The sequence below is a fragment of the Oncorhynchus clarkii genome, chromosome 19, assembly GCF_045791955.1.
Source record: "Oncorhynchus clarkii lewisi isolate Uvic-CL-2024 chromosome 19, UVic_Ocla_1.0, whole genome shotgun sequence".
Taxonomy (NCBI): domain Eukaryota; kingdom Metazoa; phylum Chordata; class Actinopteri; order Salmoniformes; family Salmonidae; genus Oncorhynchus; species Oncorhynchus clarkii.
In genome coordinates this window covers 16,874,794-16,893,368 of record NC_092165.1, presented here as the reverse complement: position 1 = coordinate 16,893,368, position 18,575 = coordinate 16,874,794, and the positions used below count along the sequence as shown (strand labels likewise).

Here is an 18,575-nt window from a genome sequence, read left to right as displayed (position 1 = left end):
TGGACGACATGGTGAGGGGCCATATTGAGACACATTGTGGCTTTACAATGTGAAGAATACCCTAACCACAGCCATGTATTTAAATACATTGCTCTGACCTCTGTCAAATTAGCAACCACAGAAACGTACATTTTAATTAACAATTTTATTGTTTTCATCCCATAAAGCATTTTCAATATTTCAAATAGCAGTAATGTGGCAGACAGCAATGGAACAATTTACAATAAACAAAATACATTCCCACTTTAATTCAGTCAAAATTAAATGTTGTAAAAAGTTCCAATTACTCCACTCAATGTTTATTCCTTTGAAGTTGTTAATTTAAGAATTATTTTGCTTATTGGTTTCAGATGAAGACAGAGAGCACTTGCAGAACACTAGTAGAGAAACAGAGATGGAAAGAAAAGAGACCTCTCTCAGCATCTCCCTCATCCCTAATCTCCCTTTTCCACTCCTCTCATTCTTACACCTATTAATGATTTTTATAATAACCTTTTACTACAAAAAAAAAAATTTGCACCCCTAATTGTTTACAGGCACAGTAGGGGTACTACAGATGCCACAGCAACAATTAATCAGAATTACCGTAGTAGTTATCTCAATCATAATAAACAAAAAATAATGTTGGGGGGGGCGGGGGGGTTAGCAAATTTGGTGTGTAGTCAAAAAAACACAAGTGTTCCCAGCCCTAACAAACCCACTACTATAGGGGAAGTGGTATTGGTTTCCACATAAGCAGACTACACAACTTTGTACCTTTAGTTCATGGTGTGATGTCAGAGTGGCTGTTAAGACTATCAAAACACATGATCAACTAGTAGAATGGTAGAGTAGCCTAGCTGAAATATGATGCAATTTCTCAGCCCGACAACAATGTCAGAGATGTTGGAGCCTTCCGGAGAGGCAAGTCTACTACTTCTAGGCCTACGTGAGGAACTTTAAGGACGCAGCTGAAATCGTGTGGAGGACATCAGAACAAATCTGGTAACGCAAAAAGATGCCAAGCCTGCACCTAAAGCCCATTACTACCCAACCTAGACAGTTCTAGTATAGAGCAACAGTCAGCGTGTTTGAGGAGGATGTGTTTGAGCAAGGCACAGCGCAGAATCGCTAATCTTGATCACATAACGAGTAGTTATTTAGAATGCAAGGTGATTTGGAGATCAGTGATTCTGAGCAGTCCATCTGCAATGTACCAGTAGTCAATCTCAAACATGCATGATGATAAGGAGACAAAGGGTATGATGTCATAAAGAGTAGCCAACCTTAATCAGAACCGTACATGGAGGCAACATCCATTCTGTAGCAAAGAAGTTAGGCATAGAAATCTGACAAATCAAAAAAAGAAAACAATTCCATGTCGTTAATAAATATGAATAGTGCAGTGAAAACGAACGCAAAATCTTTTACTTTTCAAAATTCAGCTTTGCCAGCCCATAACCCTAAGAAATACACATTAAAGAAGTACTCTGCTGTCCTCTTCTCTAGACACAGTTTGATGACACCTAAATTAAATCAAATATTAATTGATTAATTTCTGAAGCTGGCTGGAATGTCAGTGTGTGGCCAGTCTGACTGATGCTGGAAGATTCTTCAGCTTTCCCTTTCCATCCAGTCATCCCTCCATTCCCTAGACTGGACTGAAGAAGCTGCTTTCTCTCTATCTTCCCACCTGTCACCTTACAGGTAGAGAAACTGGAATGAAATTAATAAGTACTATCTTATGTTAGAAATCATCTATAGACAGGAATTTACCTTTCAAAATTGAATAAATATGCAGGAGAGAGTTCAAGACACAAGCAACAGCCATATTCAATCAAATCCGCTAAACAAGCTTTCTGGGGAGAAGTTAAACTCATTCTGAGCGGCCAGAAAGATAGTTTGAATCAACTACAAAGTTGCGTTTCTTCTCTGCTTTGTCCCACATTGTAAAAATTGTGTTGTCAAGGAGCTACGTGAACCCAAACGTGCGTTCTTTCTGCACAAGAGGAGTGTTATTTTCAAGAACTATTCCGGTAACACGTTAAACCAGGCATGATTAAATAGGACCTTGAGTTTTGTAAAATCCCTCACTTACGCTCAGGGCCCGTATTAAAAAAGTCAGAGTGATGAGCTAGGTTGTATCAGCTCCCTCCTCTTCACTTCCTTTGTATCCCTCTTCCTCTCACCGTCTCAGATTGTTCACCTTTCATCCCTGGCTTTATCCCTCTAAAAATGTATTTTTTTAATGTTTCCTTTCCCTGCACTCCATCTTCACCTCAACTTGCTCCCCTATTTATTTTATAGTTCCTTCCCTTTCATTCATTCCCCAAACCCCTCCCACCCCATCTTCTCCCCTTCACTCATAGAACATGTTAGTAATATCAGAGTCCAGGCTGTAAATCCAGACCAGTAGCGGGAACGACATTAAAACAAACGACCAGGACACGCCCTTGAACGCCCTGCTCACGGCGGCGGTCATGCCCTCTGGCCCTTGACCCCTCCGCCGGCGCTCCCGCTCCTCCTCCTGGCGCTCCACGTTGGTACCCGGCTCGATCCAGTTCCGGGCCAGGAACTTAAGAGCCTCGTCCATGAAGATGACAGGCAGGGACATCTTGAGGACCACAACCCACTGTGGCCATGACAGGGGGCGGATCTGGAACACCACCTGGATGGGAGAAAAGGCAAGGGAGAGAGGGGAGAAAAGGCAAGGGAGAGAGGGGCGAAAAGGCAAGGGAGAGAGGGGCGAAAAGGCAAGGGAGAGAGGGAAGAAAAGGCAAGGGAGAGAGGGAAGAAAAGGCAAGGGAGAGAAGGGATGGGAGAGAGAAGGCAAGGGGTGGTTAAACAATGAGATATCGGAGGAGCACAATGTAACACACAGGCACTTCATTGTACAGCAGAGGTCATTTTGGCACTTAAAAAAAGTCTTAGTCCCATTTTTTGGCATTTGAATAATGATTTAGTCTGTCAAAATAATGAAAACAATGGGACCATTTTGGTCAACTAAAATGTCCTTTCATTTTAGTCACATGACATTTGTACTGCCTCTTTAACCTATAGTAAATATTAAACATATCACTGACTTCCGTGTGCATAAACATACATAACCTTGTCCTACCAAGATATTTTTCTGCATTAGATCATATTCTTCCACAAAGCATAAATAATAATTATAAACTCAGCAAAAAAAAGAAACATCCTCTCACTGTCAACTGCGTTTGTTTTCAGCATGTGTAAATATTTGTGTGAACATAACAAGATTCAACAACTGAGACATAAACCGAACAAGTTCCACAGACATGTGACCAACAGAAATTGAATAATGTGTCCCTGAACAAAGGGTGGGGGGTCAAAATCAAAAGTAAGTTCGTAATCTGGTGTGGCCACCAGCTGCATTAAGTACTTCAGTGCATCTCCTCCTCATGGACTGCACCAGATTTGCCAGTTCTTGCTGAGAGATTTTACCCCACTCTTCCTCCGGGCACCTGCAGGTCCCCGGACATTTCTGGGGGGGAAATGGCCCTAGCCCTCACCCACCGAGCCAACAGGTCCCAGACGTGCTCAATGGGATTGAGATCCGGGCGCTTCGCTGGCCATAGCAGAACACTGAAATCACACACAGAACGAGCAGTATGGCTGGTGGCATTGTCATGCTGGAGAGTCATGTCAGGATGAGCCTGCGGGAAGGGTACCACATGAGGGAGGATGATGTCTTCCCTGTAAAGCACAGCGTTGAGATTGCCTGCAATGACAACAAGCTCAGTCCGATGATGCTGTGACACACCGCCCCAGACCATGACGGACCCTCCACCTCGATCCCGCTCCAGAGTACAGGTCCCTGTGTAATCCGACCATCACCCCTGGTGAGACAAAACCGCGACTCATCCGTGAAGAGTACTTTTTGCCAGTCCAGCAACGGTGGGTTTGTGCCCATAGGCTCAAATGTTGTTGCCGGTGAGGACCCGCCTTACAACAGGCCTACAAGCCCTGTCCAGCCTCTCTCAGCCTATTGCGGACAGTCTGAGCACTGATGGAGGGATTGTGCGTTCCTGGTGTAACTCAGGCAGTTGTTGTTGCCATCCTGTACGTGTCCCGCTGGTGTGATGTTCGGATGTACCGATCCTGTGCAGGTGCTGTTACATGTGGTCTGCCACTGCGAGGACGATCAGCTGTCCGTCCTGTAGCGCTGTCTTAGGCATCACCCAGTACGGACATGGCAATTTATTGCCCTGGCCACATCTGCAGTCCTCATGCCACCTTGCAGCATGCCTAAGGCACGTTCACGCAGATGAGCAGGGACCCTGGGCATCTTTCTTTTAGTGTTTTTCTGAGTCAGTAGAAAATTTATGCCAGATGAATGAACACACACACACTTACAGGCAGGGGGTCAACGTAGAGGATGAGGAAGTGGAGCGCCATGGAGAGACAGATAGCTCCCACCAGCCAGGGGTTGGACCAAGGAGGCATCTTCAGCAGGGACTGGTTTTCTGACAGACTGAGGACAAGGACACACACAGCGGTGCTCAGAAATGGACCAGTACAAACTCAAAAGATGCCAATAGAATATTGATATTAACACAACAGAGCTCTGGATATCAGTACAAAGTCAGATGTCAGTAAAATATCCACACATATACTAAATAATCTGATAAAAATCTGTACTCGATTGAATAGGCATGCATATCATAATCTTTTTTGTTTGTTTAATTTGACGTAAATATGTCTGATTGAAAAGAGAAAAGGTGGACTACAAATGCAATAGAACTGAATGAACTGTACAGTCAATATTCATACATGTAGAATGTACTGTGACTAATACATAGAAATGTTATTGTACGAGAACTAAACTTGTTCTGTGTCGCGTCACAAGTAATAATCTCTGTGACCGATGCTAAGTACCGCAAGGAATCGTTGGGAGTTGCAGTTTTAGTAGCGTACCTGTTGAGGGCGTTACACATCTCTATGGTAACGAGCACAGACAGGGCCATGGTCATGGGGTAGGGCGACTCGAACACTGAGCACTGCACCCCCGCAAAATCCCCGTGGCCTTCACTGCACTGGAGATAGTGGGACTGAGGAGGAGGAGGAGAGAAAATAGAGAGAGCAAAAAATATATAAAAAGAGCAAGATGGGGAGGGAGTGAGAGGTCAGAGATGTTAAAGTAAGAGAAGTGAGAGAAGAGAGGGACGTGTTCTTACCAGTTGGTAGAAGGAGAGTTTGGGTCCGTCGTGTGCTGCCATGAACCACCAGGCTGCAGCTCCTACTGTGGCCGCTCCCACGTAGCCTGAGAGAGAGGTCAAAGGTTAGATGTGTATATTCTAGAATCCCAGCTGATATTGTGACGTAAAAATCAATCAAATCGTCCAAATGTTATTGGTTTACAAATACATCAGTCACAAAGCGCTCATGAGGCTACCTCTGCAAAGTATACAAGCTCAAAATACTGTCTGTTCATAATCTATAGCCTCAATGCGGTATCTGCCATAGATATAGATATACTAGATTTACTCACATCCGACAATGAGGTATCTGCAGAAGAGCCAGCCGGAGATGAGTGGCTCCTTGGGGGAGCGTGGGGGGCGGGACATGATGTCCAGGTCAGGGGGGTTGAAGCCCAGGGCGGTGGCCGGGAAGCCGTCTGTCACCAGGTTGACCCACAGCAACTGGACTGGGATCAGGGCCTCGGGCATGCCCAGCGCAGCCGTCATGAAAATACTGGAGGGGACAGGGTCGGAGTGAGAGAGGGATACAACATAATAATTCAGAAATCCTCTTTCACTGTCCCAGACTACTGTTTTCCCTCAAGTTTCCCCTCAATCCCTTCAACCATCCCTCCTTTTAAATGTTCCTTCTCCCTATTGTCACCTGACCTAAAGAGTACTCCTAAATGCCCACCACTGTTCTGTTATCCTTCCCCTTTATTTATAACCGTAACCCCACCACCCTCTCTCCCGCCCCCTCTCCACACCATACAACCTCTCCTATAAACAGTTTAATTTTGTTATAGATGGCTTTCCCTTCCTCTCCTCTAATCCATCCCTCTCGTCCCCCCTATCCTCACCAGACAACCTCTCCTATATTGGAAGAGATGAGGTATCGTATGAACTGTTTCATGTTGTTGTAGATGGCTCTGCCCTCTTCTACAGCCGCTACGATGGTAGAGAAGTTATCATCAGCTAAGATCATCTCGGAGGCGGACTTGGCCACAGCCGTGCCTGAACCCATGGCGATACCGATCTCTGCCTTCTTCAGGGCTGGCGCGTCATTTACTCCATCACCAGTCTGGGGGAGAGTGGGATGGAGGGATGGGAGGGGGCAAGAACAGGCGATGAGTCAATACAAAGGAGGAAACGCATGAAAGGCCCCACACAATGCAAACATGCCCTTTTAAGTGTCACAAAGTAGAGCCCTAGACAGGGACACTGTTCCCAGAGACACACTTTCACCAACCCCCTAAACATACACACATCCCCCCCTCACCATGGCTGTGATGTCATCAAGGCTCTGTAGGTACTCCACGATACGGCTCTTGTGTGTGGGTTCCACACGGGCGAAGCAGCGTCCGGTACGACAGGCCTGCCTCTGGAGGTGGGGGGGCAGCTCGTCAAACTCCCTCCCCGTCAGGCCCCCTGAGAACGGGTCGTCCCTGCCCGCCTCCTCCTCCTCCTCTGTGATGATGCCCACGCGACGACAGATGGACATGGCCGTGCCCTTGTTGTCACCTGGGGGGGACGTGAGTTTAGAGGCAAGATGTTAGAGATGACACCCAGCAGGCAAAACGATTTGAAATTGCGTTATTAGGCCCGGGCCGATACCAGTATCGTGATACTCGATAGTGTCGTGGCAAGTAAACAAAACACAAAGCGGATTTAACTTAGAGGAAAAAAAATCCATAATGTCACATTTATTTAATTTTCCAAGTTAAAGCAAACAATATTTGACATACAGCAGCTTTTTAAAGGACAAAAAAAGTTGTCTGCATCGTGTTTTCATTTTTGCCATTGAAAAAATATTGCAATACTGCTATCGTCCCGGCCTTTCACGTTATAATATCATTTTAAGGTAGACGAGTGGGAGGATAGAAATTCTGTTCAGTTGACTTTATTGAATCCCCTCGGATTATGTGTCTTGCATCTCCCCATCCAACAAACACGTATCACAACACAACAAACAACCGAGGGAGTGTGTGCGAGGCGTGTCATACCCGTGATCATGATGACCCGGATGCCAGCCTGTCGACACATGCGGACCGCACCAAGTACTTCCTTCCTGGGGGGGTCCAGCATCCCCACGCAGCCCACGAAGGTCAGGTCCGACTGGGGGGACATTGTTGTTTATTTAACGCTAATCAAATAAAACTGTATTTGAAGTGCCTTTAAAATCCACAACACACTTTAGTCAAAAATCAATAAAAAGAGATTTAATAAAAAGTGCATAATAACACAAAGGATGAAATAATCCTAAAAATCGCTCACCTCGTAGTCGGCGAAGGTAGCCGAGTTCTCCAGGTTGAGGGAGCGTATCTCGGGGGGTGAGTCCCGGGTCGCCATGGCGAGGCATCGGAGGGTGTCCCGCCCCGTGGCCCACTCCCTGACGGTCCCCTGGAGCTGCTCCCGCCCTGCTGGTGTCATGGGCACCCGCGCACCCCCGTTCACCCGAATCCAACGGCAGCGCTCCAGCACGCTCTCCGGTGCTCCCTGGGAGAGAGAAGACAAGTTGATACAAAGTGAGGAGAGTGATAGAGAAAGAGCTCAGAAGAAAGAAACGCGTAAGGAATAGAAACGACAAGAAAGAACAGAGAGAGGAGAGAGCTGACCTTGACAAACATCTTGGCCCCCGTGGCAGAGCGGCTGAGCTTGTTGGGAGAACAGAACACTGACATGGACTTCCTGTCACGAGAGAACTCCAACGTCAACTCCTTCCTCATCAACTGTTTAATCACCTGATGGAGAGGATAGAGGGAGGGAGAGAAAGAGAGGAGATATCATTCAATCATCCTGCCAGGAGGTAAATTAGGTCAGCACGTCTCAAATGGTACACACAGATTTTTTCAAAAGCACGGACACAGATGTTTTATTTATTTTACAGACACACACCGAGCAGCAGGCAGTAGCTCTCTCGACAGCGGACAGTCCTCGGAGGTCTGTGTCGAACACGTTCATCTTCTCCACCAGACAGCACAGGGCCGTCTCTGTGGCTTCGCCTACCTTCTCATACACACCCTTAGACTGGGGGGGGGGACACACACCCACAGGTTAAGGGTCAACAAGGATATTATTTGAATGTATTATTCCAAACAGATGCTACTGGACTGGAACAAAAAAAAGTAGCTCTCCAGGACTAGAACTAAGAAGTGTCTGTCCGTGGACATTTGTATGTATCATGGTGTGCAGGGCAGAGCAGTGGTTATATATGGTGTGCAGGGCAGAGCAGTGGTTATATATGGTGAGCAGGGCAGAGCAGTGGTTATATATGGTGTGCAGGGCAGAGCAGGGGCTATGGTGTGTAGTGTAGTCGTTATGATGTGCAGGGCAGTGGTTATATGGTGGGCAGGGCAGTGGTTATATGGTGGGCAGGGCAGTGGTTATGGTGTGTAGTGGTTATGGTGTGTAGTGTAGTAGTTATGGTGTGCATGGCAGGGGTTATGGTGTGTAGTGTAGTGGTTATGGTGTGCAGTGCAGTGAGCAAAGTGGGCTGGCACTGTTCTCACCTCGTTGTAGTCCAGAGAGGAGTCGTTACACAGAGCACAGATAGAGGCCATCTCCACCAGGCCCTCATACTGACTACACTTCACTATCGTCTCATCCTTATACCTGGGGAAGAGAGAGAGAGAGAGGACAAGGAGAAGAGAGTTAAAGGTGGATATGGAAGATTACATGGGGTGAGATAAGAGGGAGAGATGGTAAGAGAGAAAGGGGAAAGATGGAGTGAGAAGTAAGGGATTGTGAAAAGCCAGAAGAGGGGGAGAATGAGACCAGAGAAAGAAAGTAGAGGGGAACCAAATATTAGAAAGATAACATTTCTCAGCATCTTAAAGGTCCAGTGCAATCAGAAACGTGATTCATCTGTAATATATATATTTCCACACTGAGGTTGAAATAAAACAGAACTTGTGAAAAATGATCATGTCCAATTGACAAGACTGCCTGAAATTTCAGCCTATTTTGGTGGGATAGAGTTTTGGCCAGCCTGGTGACATCACCAGGCAGTAAATTAGTTAATAGACCAATAAGAAAGAGTTCCAAACCCCTCTGCCAATAACAGGTAGTTTTCAGTTTTCCCCTCCCCACTCAGACAGTCCTAGCAAAATTGGGGATGAGTGATTCGTCATGACATCTAGTGCTTTCAAGACAACTGGAAACTCCAAAAAAACGCGGTCAAATCATGACCTCCCTGATCTTCAGGTCAGAATTTCAGAGCTCTAGAAAGATGCCAGAAACTCTCGCATGGAATTTCATGTTGGATGACCATTCAAAGCGATTTTTCCCGGGCGGGGCTCGTTTTGTTCCCGAGTTCCCCGTTGTCTTGAACGGACTGAAGTCCGATATTTCCAAGTTCCCAGTTGTTTTGAACATGGCAATCATCAGTTAAGGGTTAAAAGGTTAAAGGCACTCACACTTCCCCTTCCGGGGCGTAAGTCGATCCGGTCACCGAAAACTCACTCAGGGCGCATCGCTCCCCTGACACACTGTCCACAACAAATATCTACACACACATGCAGATACAGACAGACCGGGTTAGAAAATACACACTCATTGTCACAATCAGTTAGGTTAGGTCAGCATCAGTGTCTGTCAATCAACATGCCAAACCATTCCACTTTCAGGTCAGCTCCAGGGAACCAAAAGTGGTTACTCATCTCCTATCTCCATTTTTCCCCCTCTCTCCCTCACCCGGTGGACAGACATCTGGTTGGTGGTGAGGGTGCCAGTCTTGTCGGAGCAGATGACAGAGGTGCAGCCCAAGGTCTCCACAGAGGGCAGACTGCGGACGATGGCATTCTTCCGAGCCATGCGTCTGGTCCCCAGAGCCAGGCAGGTGGTGATCACAGCGGGTAGGCCTGTGGGCGGGCAAGATTGAATAGGGTGAAGGGACAGTTAAATATATGGTTCCATAATGGTTCTTCCGAGTCATGTAACAAAAGTACACTGGCTGATCAATCTATTTATCGAGTTAAGAGCCTACATGGACACAGAGAGGAGCTGTCTTGAGAGAATTCATTTTGGTTTAGATTGCTCAGAATATAATAGAATTGACTCATGCTCTACTTTGTGTGTGTCACATGGCGGCAGAGAAGGAAATAAGAGAAGAGAGATAGGAAAGAGAGAGGTGGTTGGTCCCACAACGTACCCTCAGGGATGGCAGCTACAGCCAGTGCCACAGCGATCTTGAAGTAGTAGACGGCCCCTCTGAGCCAGCTGCCACCGTGGACCGGGTCATTGAAATGGCCCACGTTGATACCCCACACTGCCACACAGATCACTGTGATCACCTAGAGGGAGGGAGAGAGCCTGTAATCACAACACTGCCACACAGATCACTGTGATCACCTAGAGGGAGGGAGAGAGCCTGTAATCACAACACTGCCACACAGATCACTGTGATCACCTAGAGGGAGGGAGAGAGCCTGTAATCACAACACTGCCACTCACAATTTTTTTTTAAACATTTTTATTTTATTTAACTAGGAAAGTCAGTTAAGGAACAATACAGCTGACAGATTAAATAAAATGAATGAGGAAAAGAAAGAGGGAAGAGAAGGAAAGTCCTTGTACCTTGGACAGCTGTTCTCCAAACTGGTCCAGTTTCTGCTGCAGCGGTGTTCTCTCTGGGTCTGTAGCAGCCATCTCGTCGCGAATCTTCCCGATCTCAGTCTGCACCCCTGTAGCTACCACCACACCTATAGCTCTGCCCGCCGCAATGTTGGTGCCCTGGAAGAACAATGATACAAAACAATGTGTTGGTACACTCTTAACTACTACAGGAGTTTGATCTGATAAGCAGCATACTTTTCCAGATCAAATAGAAACACGAATCAAGAGAAGAAAAAAAACGTAGGGATTACAGTCAACACAAGAGCAGAAAGACGTCTTTTCAACCAGAAATACACACTGTATTTTCAACATTTTGTCAAAGACATTTAAAACCACAAAGAAGTGTTTCCAACATCTTGTGCTCATTGGGTAGATGTATTATAAATCACAAATTGTGTTCTGACTATGTAGGTGGCGTGCGGGGGGGGGGGGGTGTCAACAACATGCATCTCACACATTCGGTATCGTTTAGTGATATACAGAACAGAATCCGTATGTGGGGGTAGGTCTAGTATCAACACAGCCCTCGATGGTCCAGTTCGATGGCTCCACTATCAGTACATTGACCTGGAAGACAGTGGTGTTGAAGCTTGTTCACCTGGCTCTTCAGAAGTGCACGAGGAGCACTTTAGTAGGTTACATCACACAGTATATTGTGTGTTTTTGTACGTGTCCTGTGCAAACAATGCGAGTTATGTTTTATTCAACAAACGGTTGAGTCACACCTTCAACACTCACATCAAAGCATCACAGTGCACACACACACACAGTCCTGAGTTCTGGTTCCTCTCTCACACCATATCTCCCATTAGATCAATAAAACACACACACACACACTCGCTCTCCCACACTTACACAAACAAATGTGCACCTTTTAGCTTGATGCCTTAATCCCACGTGCTGTGCAGGTTTATTTCTAATCAGATAATTACCCCCCCACCACACACACTCTCTCCCACCCACTTACAGAGAACAGCATGTTTTTCTTGTCCTGGTTGACGGCTCGCGGGTCAGGCACTGGGTCTGTGTGTTTGATCACAGACACCGACTCCCCCGTCAGGATGGACTGGTCCACTCGCAGTGTGGTGGAGCGGATGGAGGTCAGCCGGATGTCTGCTGGGACTTTATCACCCACTGGGGGAAAACGGGGTGGAACAGGGAGGTGATGGTTCAATTCTTACATTGCAGAAATATGTGAACACCCCTTCAAATTAGTGGATTTGGCTATATCAGCCACACCCATTGCTGACAGGAGTATAAAAATTGAGCACAAGCCATGCAATCTCCATAGACAAACATTGACAGTTGAATGGCCCATACTGAAGAGCTCAGTGACTTTCAACGTGGCACCTTCATGGGATGCCACCTTTCCAGCAAGTCAGTCTGTCAAATTTCTGCTCTGCTAGAGCTGCCCCAGTCAACTGTAAGCAAACAAACACCTCACAAGTCCTCAACTGTCAGCTTCTTAGCCTTTTAAAATGATAAACTAATACAACGTGCCATTGGAACACAGTAGTGATGGTTTCTGATAATGGGCTTTTGTACGCCTACGTAGATATTCCATAAAAGAATCAGCCGTTTCCAGCTACAATAGTTATTTACAACATTAAACAATGTCTACACTGTACTGTACTCTACACTGACATTTCTAAGTGACCCCAAACTTTTGAATGGTAGTGTATATAAAACATACTTGGTAGCAGTTTAAAAAGTTGAGTGGACATCCTCCCTTTATAGTGGACCTTTGTCCAGCTACTGTATTTAAAAACAAGTTGTTTCAACTTGTGTATATTTCCACATTGAAGCCATGCAATTTCTTAGAACAATGTAGAATGCAAACAGGGTCAAGTTAACATACTGAATTTAGCAAAGATGGGATAGGTCTACATTTTGTTATTTAGTTTCTGTAAGCTGTTTAACCAACTATAATGGACTAACATTGGAATTGATTCCAAGGCAATACATAAAAGACCATAAATACACATCTTAAAGCAACCACATATTTCGCCATGGAGCACGTTTCTGATTGGCCAGTGAGGGGCCAAGTCGACACACCCTAAACTTGTTTATTCATAAAAACCCAGCCCTTTCGCGCCCATGTCAGCAAACAGCGTCGATAATTATGGTTGTGAAAATAGCAAAAATATTTGACACCGCCAGTGTTAAGTTTGTTCTAATACAACCCATATTATAATACAACCCATACTAAACTAAAGCCCATAGACTATTATCATCTTATTTCCACACAACTGCTGTTTTGTTTATTTATGGGTTATTTATCAACCAAATTAATTGATAAACATCTCAAACTCTGCAACATCATTGGCTCAGAGGGATAGACAGGCAGTGATGTGATGATTGATGCGATAAACAGTGTGTTACGTTTTTTTTTTTTTTTACAATCCTCCATGGATGATTCCCAAATGGCACTCTATTCCCTAGCTCTGGTCAAAAATAGCGCACTATAAAAGGGAATAGGGTGCCATTTGGGATGCATCCCCCAGTGTTCCGCTGTGTAAACTGTGATTGGTGTCACAAAGTTCCCATGCTCTTTAAGCCAAACATCGCCACTGTGAATCTCTCGGAGTCACACACAAATAAAAAACACACTCAACTCCCATTTCCTCTGTTACTTCTTTGAAGCTCTAAGAATAGAAACGGAGCGCCTTGAGGATTCGACAATTGGGGCGGTCTTAACCCTTTGAGCTGTGTTGTCGCTAAAAGTCACACAGAAATTTGAAACTGACCCCGAAACCGCATTTTCAGTCAGATATCTGTAAAAAGTTTAATTGAGAAAATATTTGGAAAAGGTTAGCGTCGCTGACCCCATTCCCAGAGCTTATCAAGATGCAGGGATATTGGGTATTGTAGGCCTCTTCGGATATCACATCAACTGACAGCACCTTGATTAAATTATTAATTTCCCATAAAACCTTTCTTTGATTCCCATGATGATGCGAGAGGGCAAATATCCAACCCATACAGACAAAAACAGAAAAAAAATATTTTGGGAAATTTAAACAACTCGGTCAATAATAGAACACTTCGGGTATGGGATTTACTAAATGGGTATGGGATTTGTAGTTTCTGTTTCCCCCTACACACCTGCCACCTTCGCTGTGTCTCCACCCCCCAGGTGCAATGTATAGAACACTAGGGACCTTTCAGGAGTTACAGAATTTGTAGTTTTTTCCCCTACCTGCTATAGTACCTCAATATCATAGGTGTTTTTTTGGGGTGAATTGCTGTTCTTTCCATTATTGGAGGACTTCTAATATAAAGAACACTTAGGCCCCAAGACTAGAGGATGGTGGGATTTTTCTGCCTACCTGCTATAGTACCTCAACAATGTTATCAGTTACAGTGTAGAACACTGTGGTCCCTAGAGGACTCTGGGATTTGTAGTTGTTCTGCCTACCTGCCACCTCCACTATGTCCCCAGGTACGAGGTCCTTAGCCCGGACCCTTTGGACACTCTTCCTGTCCTGTCGGTACACCTTCCCCATCTCAGGCTCATACTCCTTCAGCGCCTCGATCGCGTTCTCAGCATTACGCTCCTGGAAACACACACACGTGAATGAACACACATCGTCACACATTAAACTTGTTTATGCATGAACACACACACACACTTAGGAAGGAACACGCACTAATGCAACATGTCAAAACACTGACTTTACCTGCCACACCCCGACGATAGCGTTGGCGATGAGGATGAGGAGGATGACGAAGGGTTCCACGAAGGCTGTGATGGTCCCCTCTCCTTCCTCGAACCAGGCAAGAGTCTGTCAGAAGAGAGAGAGAAGAGAGAGGTTAAAGAGGAACTTGTTTTCAACAACCAAGAGAGTATGTGACAGAGATGGTAATACTGTGAGGATATAAAGAGTGAATAGTAATGCTCAGAGCAAAATATTGAAATAGCTATAAACATATGCCTGACTGGCTTTGGGTAGGCTGTAACTTAGCCATATACAGTAAAGCTACAGTATTTACGATAATGTTTGTTCAGGTTGTCTTTGTGTGTGTGTGTTCTTACGAAGGAGATGCAGGCAGCCAGCAGAAGAATCCGAACCAACAGATCCTCAAACTGTTCCAGGACCAGCTCCCATAGCGACTTCCCTGGAAACACAGATATGGAAAGAATGTAAATGCAGGGGACAGAGAGAGAGAGAGCGACCGGAGAGAGAGATAATGAACATCTTACCTTCTTCTGCCGGTAACTCTGCATCACGGAGTTCAGAAATCCAGAGAGAAAGAGAGATTGTTATAAACATAGTAATAACATTATCAGCCATCATCACACATTACTAAACATAGGCCTAACTTGGGTGTCATTACTTTGTGATAATCATTGAAACAATTGAATACTGGTGAGAGTAAAAGGGGTCAAGGGTAAAGGATTAGGAGTGAAGGGTTTGGGCTGTGTCCCAAATGGCACCTATTCCCTACATTGGTCAAAAAATAGTGAACTGAGTCCTATAGGCGCTGGTCAAAAGCAGTGCACTACATAGGTAATAGTGTCATTTAGGTCACGAACTAGGACATACCGTTTGGGCCCCATCTCTCCTTGCTCTTCCTCAGCTGTTCACAGCTCAGGCCTGTCGACTCATTCACACAGAAATACCCCAACACCTCCTCGACGGTCTTAGTATGGGCATTGTCCATCCCTGAAGGAGAGCGGGATAGAGAGAAGCGGGGTGGAGGGGGGGGGGGAGTCAAAGAGAGAGAGAGTGTGAAGGTGGATGGATACACAACACATCCGTAGGCCTACATAACATGAAATCTTAACTAGTGAAAATAAAATGGAGGGGGGGGGGGGTAATTGTGTACTCTCCATTCTATTCATGATCTCACTGCACTGAATGAAACATGACCACAATATGGGGACCGACTTGATGCTGTAAATACCGATAATGTTGAGACCGAGATAACCGCGCCTGAGGACATTACAAAACGAGCCTAGATAGTGAATCAGATGCACCTGTTGCGTGTAAATTAGGTTGATTTACAGCACCTGTTCGGTTCGGGAGGGGGTTCAACACATGATACAATAAACTTCGCAACATCATATATATATATATATATATATATATACACTAGAACCGTGAATTCTCCGTCACGTTGTGCTAAATGCACCTATCGATGGTTCGAAGAAGATACAATGTCAGAATCTCAGAATGTTACCGACAGAATCATCTTCGCAGCATCCGACGCAGAGCTCAAGTGAGCACGCAGACACGGGTCAAGTGTTTGTCAACCACTCACATTATTTTACAATTAAAATAAAAGTAATGTCGTGTGTTTGTTGACATACAACGATAAAGTCTTGTTGACGAGCTTTTAAATATCTGCATTGAAGGTAAATGTCCTACTTCCAGGCCGAGCCGCTGCGACGCCTTCAATATGCTAACATTTGCTAACTGGCGTTCTCAGAATCGGTACCTAGCGAATAATCCTGTTTGCACGGGACGTTTACGCTCAATTAATTTAGGGAGACTTACCAGTACACTACGTATCCCGGTATTGCGTTGACTAACAACTAATTCCGAAACGTTGAGTAAATAACACAATATCAAAACAAATAGGATTAGAAAATCACAAAAAGAAAACGGTAATTCCCACGACGAATTGAGAAATCGATCTAACGTTACATTAACTGCCTGGCTATCTCTCCCACTGAATCACTAGCTAACGTTACGTCCTGGAAAATTATAAGGAAGGCATTTTCAGAGAATAACAGTAATTTTCTTCCGGTACAACTAAGATTTGTTGGAGCCGTATTCCCCTACTTTTATATTTGATTACAACACCGATGTCGTGCGCTTTAATCCACTCGCTATGTCACAGCTATCTAAATAGCCGTCGCTTTATTTAATGCTAGGCCACAGAATTACACAGTTGTGCATCAGTGGCAGAAATCGTAGGAGCAGAAGTTAGGCCAATTAGAGACCTGGGATTTAGACTGAATTGGCTGTACAGCGAATCACATTGCAGCAACTTCTATAAACCCGCCTACCAGTGATTTGCTGCAGGAGGGTGGAACCCCAACCTTGCCCTTGGCTCAGTGCTTGACCAATGAACAGCACGTGCGACAGTCGTTTTTCAGATGATTGCCTTTTGTACAACACAATGGGTTCGGCAAGGACACTCGCTTAGCGTTACCCCTGACCAATAGTAAAGTTTGTCAAGCAAAATAGGCGGGACGTAGATTTAAAGGTAAAGCTGAGAGCTCCCTCCCCCAACGCCCATCTGTCACCAGAATGCTAATGAGTGACGCGCAATATCGGATTTACTACAGCTCCGACCTGAAGATCACCGACATCATGATTTGATCTCGTATTTTTCCAAGTTCCCAGTTGTTTTGAACGCGGCATGTCTGGTCGCATATGTACCTAAAGTCATATGTGGTCAGACATTATGTGCCCCTCTCTCTCTCTCTCTCTCTCTCTCTCTCTCTCTCTCTCTCTCTCTCTGTCTCTCTCTCTCTCTCTCTCTCTCTCTCTCTCTCTCTCTCTCACACACACACACACACCCTCCTCTCTGCTATATAAGAGGTCACGTTAACAGCAGGAGGCTATTGCTAGTCTGACGCAACACATTAGCCTACATTACGTATTCTGGGCTATTACTCAAATCAAATCACATTTTATTTGTCACATGCTTCATAAACAACAGATATAGACTAACACTCACGGGCCCTTCCCAACAATGCCGAGAGGAAAAAAATGAAATACTGGAAAAATAATAAAACAAGGAATAAATACACAATGAGTGACAAACTTGTCTGTATAGCTACATATACACTGAGTATACAAAACATTAAGAACGCTTGCGCTTTCCATGGACAACTGACTAGGTGAATCCAGCTGAAAGCTATGATCCCTTGTTGATGTCACTTGTTAAATCTACTTCAAACAGTGTAGATGAAGGAGAGACAGGTTAAAGAAGGATTTTTAAGCCTTGAGACAATTGAGACATGGATTGTGTACAGTCGTGGCCAAAAGTTGAGAATGACACAAATATTAATATCCACAAAGTTTGCTGTTTCAGTGTCTTTAGATATTTTTGTCAGACGTTACTATGGAATACTGAAGTATAGTTATAAGCATTTCATAAGTGTCAAGGGCTTTTATTGACAATTACATGAAGTTGATGCAAAGTGTCAATATTTGCAGTGTTGACCCTTCTTTTTCAAGACCTCTGCAATCCATTATGGCATGCTGTCAATTAACTTCTGGGCCACAGTCTGACTGATGGCAGCCCATTCTTACATAATCAATGCTTGGGAGTTTGTCAGAATTTGTGGGTTTTTGTTTGTCCACCTGCCTCTTGAGGATTGACCACAAGTTCTCAATGGGATTAAGGTCTGGGGAGTTTCCTGGCCATGGACCCAAAATATAAATGTTTTGTTCCCCGAGCCACTTAGTTATCACTTTTGCCTTATGGCAAGGTGCTCCATCATGCTGGAAAAGGCATTGTTCATCATCAAACTGTTCCTGGATGGTTGGGAGAAGTTGCTCTTGGAGGATGTGTTGGTATCATTCTTTATTCATGGCTGTGTTCTGAGGCAAAATTGTGAGTGATCCCACTCCCTTGGCTGAGAACCAAGGGGACCATCCACACATGTTGTGTAGACAGTGACACATTCTATTACACAGTAATAATACATTGAGTATACCAGACATTAGAAATCCCTTTCTAATCCTGAGCAACTCAAGAAAAAAAAGGTGTTCCTAATGTCTGGTATACTCAATGTGTATTACTGTGTAATAGAATGTGTCA

General features: G+C 44.9%; 1 protein-coding gene across 1 annotated transcript; it reads right to left on the bottom strand.

Annotated features, from left to right (window-relative positions):
* Window positions 1-130: 130 nt before the first annotated feature.
* On the bottom strand, window positions 131-16,699 carry LOC139374870 (sarcoplasmic/endoplasmic reticulum calcium ATPase 2-like). The gene is made up of 23 exons (XM_071116049.1): window positions 16,295-16,699; window positions 15,341-15,460; window positions 14,998-15,015; window positions 14,830-14,912; window positions 14,474-14,578; window positions 14,212-14,350; window positions 11,761-11,927; window positions 10,755-10,910; window positions 10,330-10,471; window positions 9,873-10,039; window positions 9,596-9,684; window positions 8,690-8,792; window positions 8,076-8,207; window positions 7,796-7,921; window positions 7,455-7,676; window positions 7,184-7,295; window positions 6,460-6,701; window positions 6,041-6,261; window positions 5,492-5,694; window positions 5,178-5,263; window positions 4,918-5,051; window positions 4,357-4,474; window positions 131-2,647 (listed from the first exon to the last, which is right to left on the bottom strand). Exons 2-23 carry the CDS (start codon window positions 15,456-15,458, stop codon window positions 2,339-2,341), a joined length of 3,192 nt encoding a protein of 1,063 aa, XP_070972150.1. The 5' UTR covers window positions 15,459-15,460; window positions 16,295-16,699; the 3' UTR covers window positions 131-2,338.
* Window positions 16,700-18,575: the final 1,876 nt, after the last annotated feature.

What these genes read in the sequence shown, in the direction of transcription:
- LOC139374870 (XM_071116049.1), bottom strand. Translation starts at nt 15,458, where the DNA reads ATGGACAATGCCCATACTAAGACCGTCGAGGAGGTGTTGGGGTATTTC. An exon ending in AGAAAAACATGCTGTTCTCT is followed by an intron (nt 10,911 to 11,760) that starts GTAAGTGGGTGG and finishes TTGTTCTTCCAG; the next exon opens with GGCACCAACATTGCGGCGGG. An exon ending in TACGCCCCGGAAGGGGAAGT is followed by an intron (nt 8,793 to 9,595) that starts GTGAGTGCCTTT and finishes TCTCTTCCCCAG; the next exon opens with GTATAAGGATGAGACGATAG.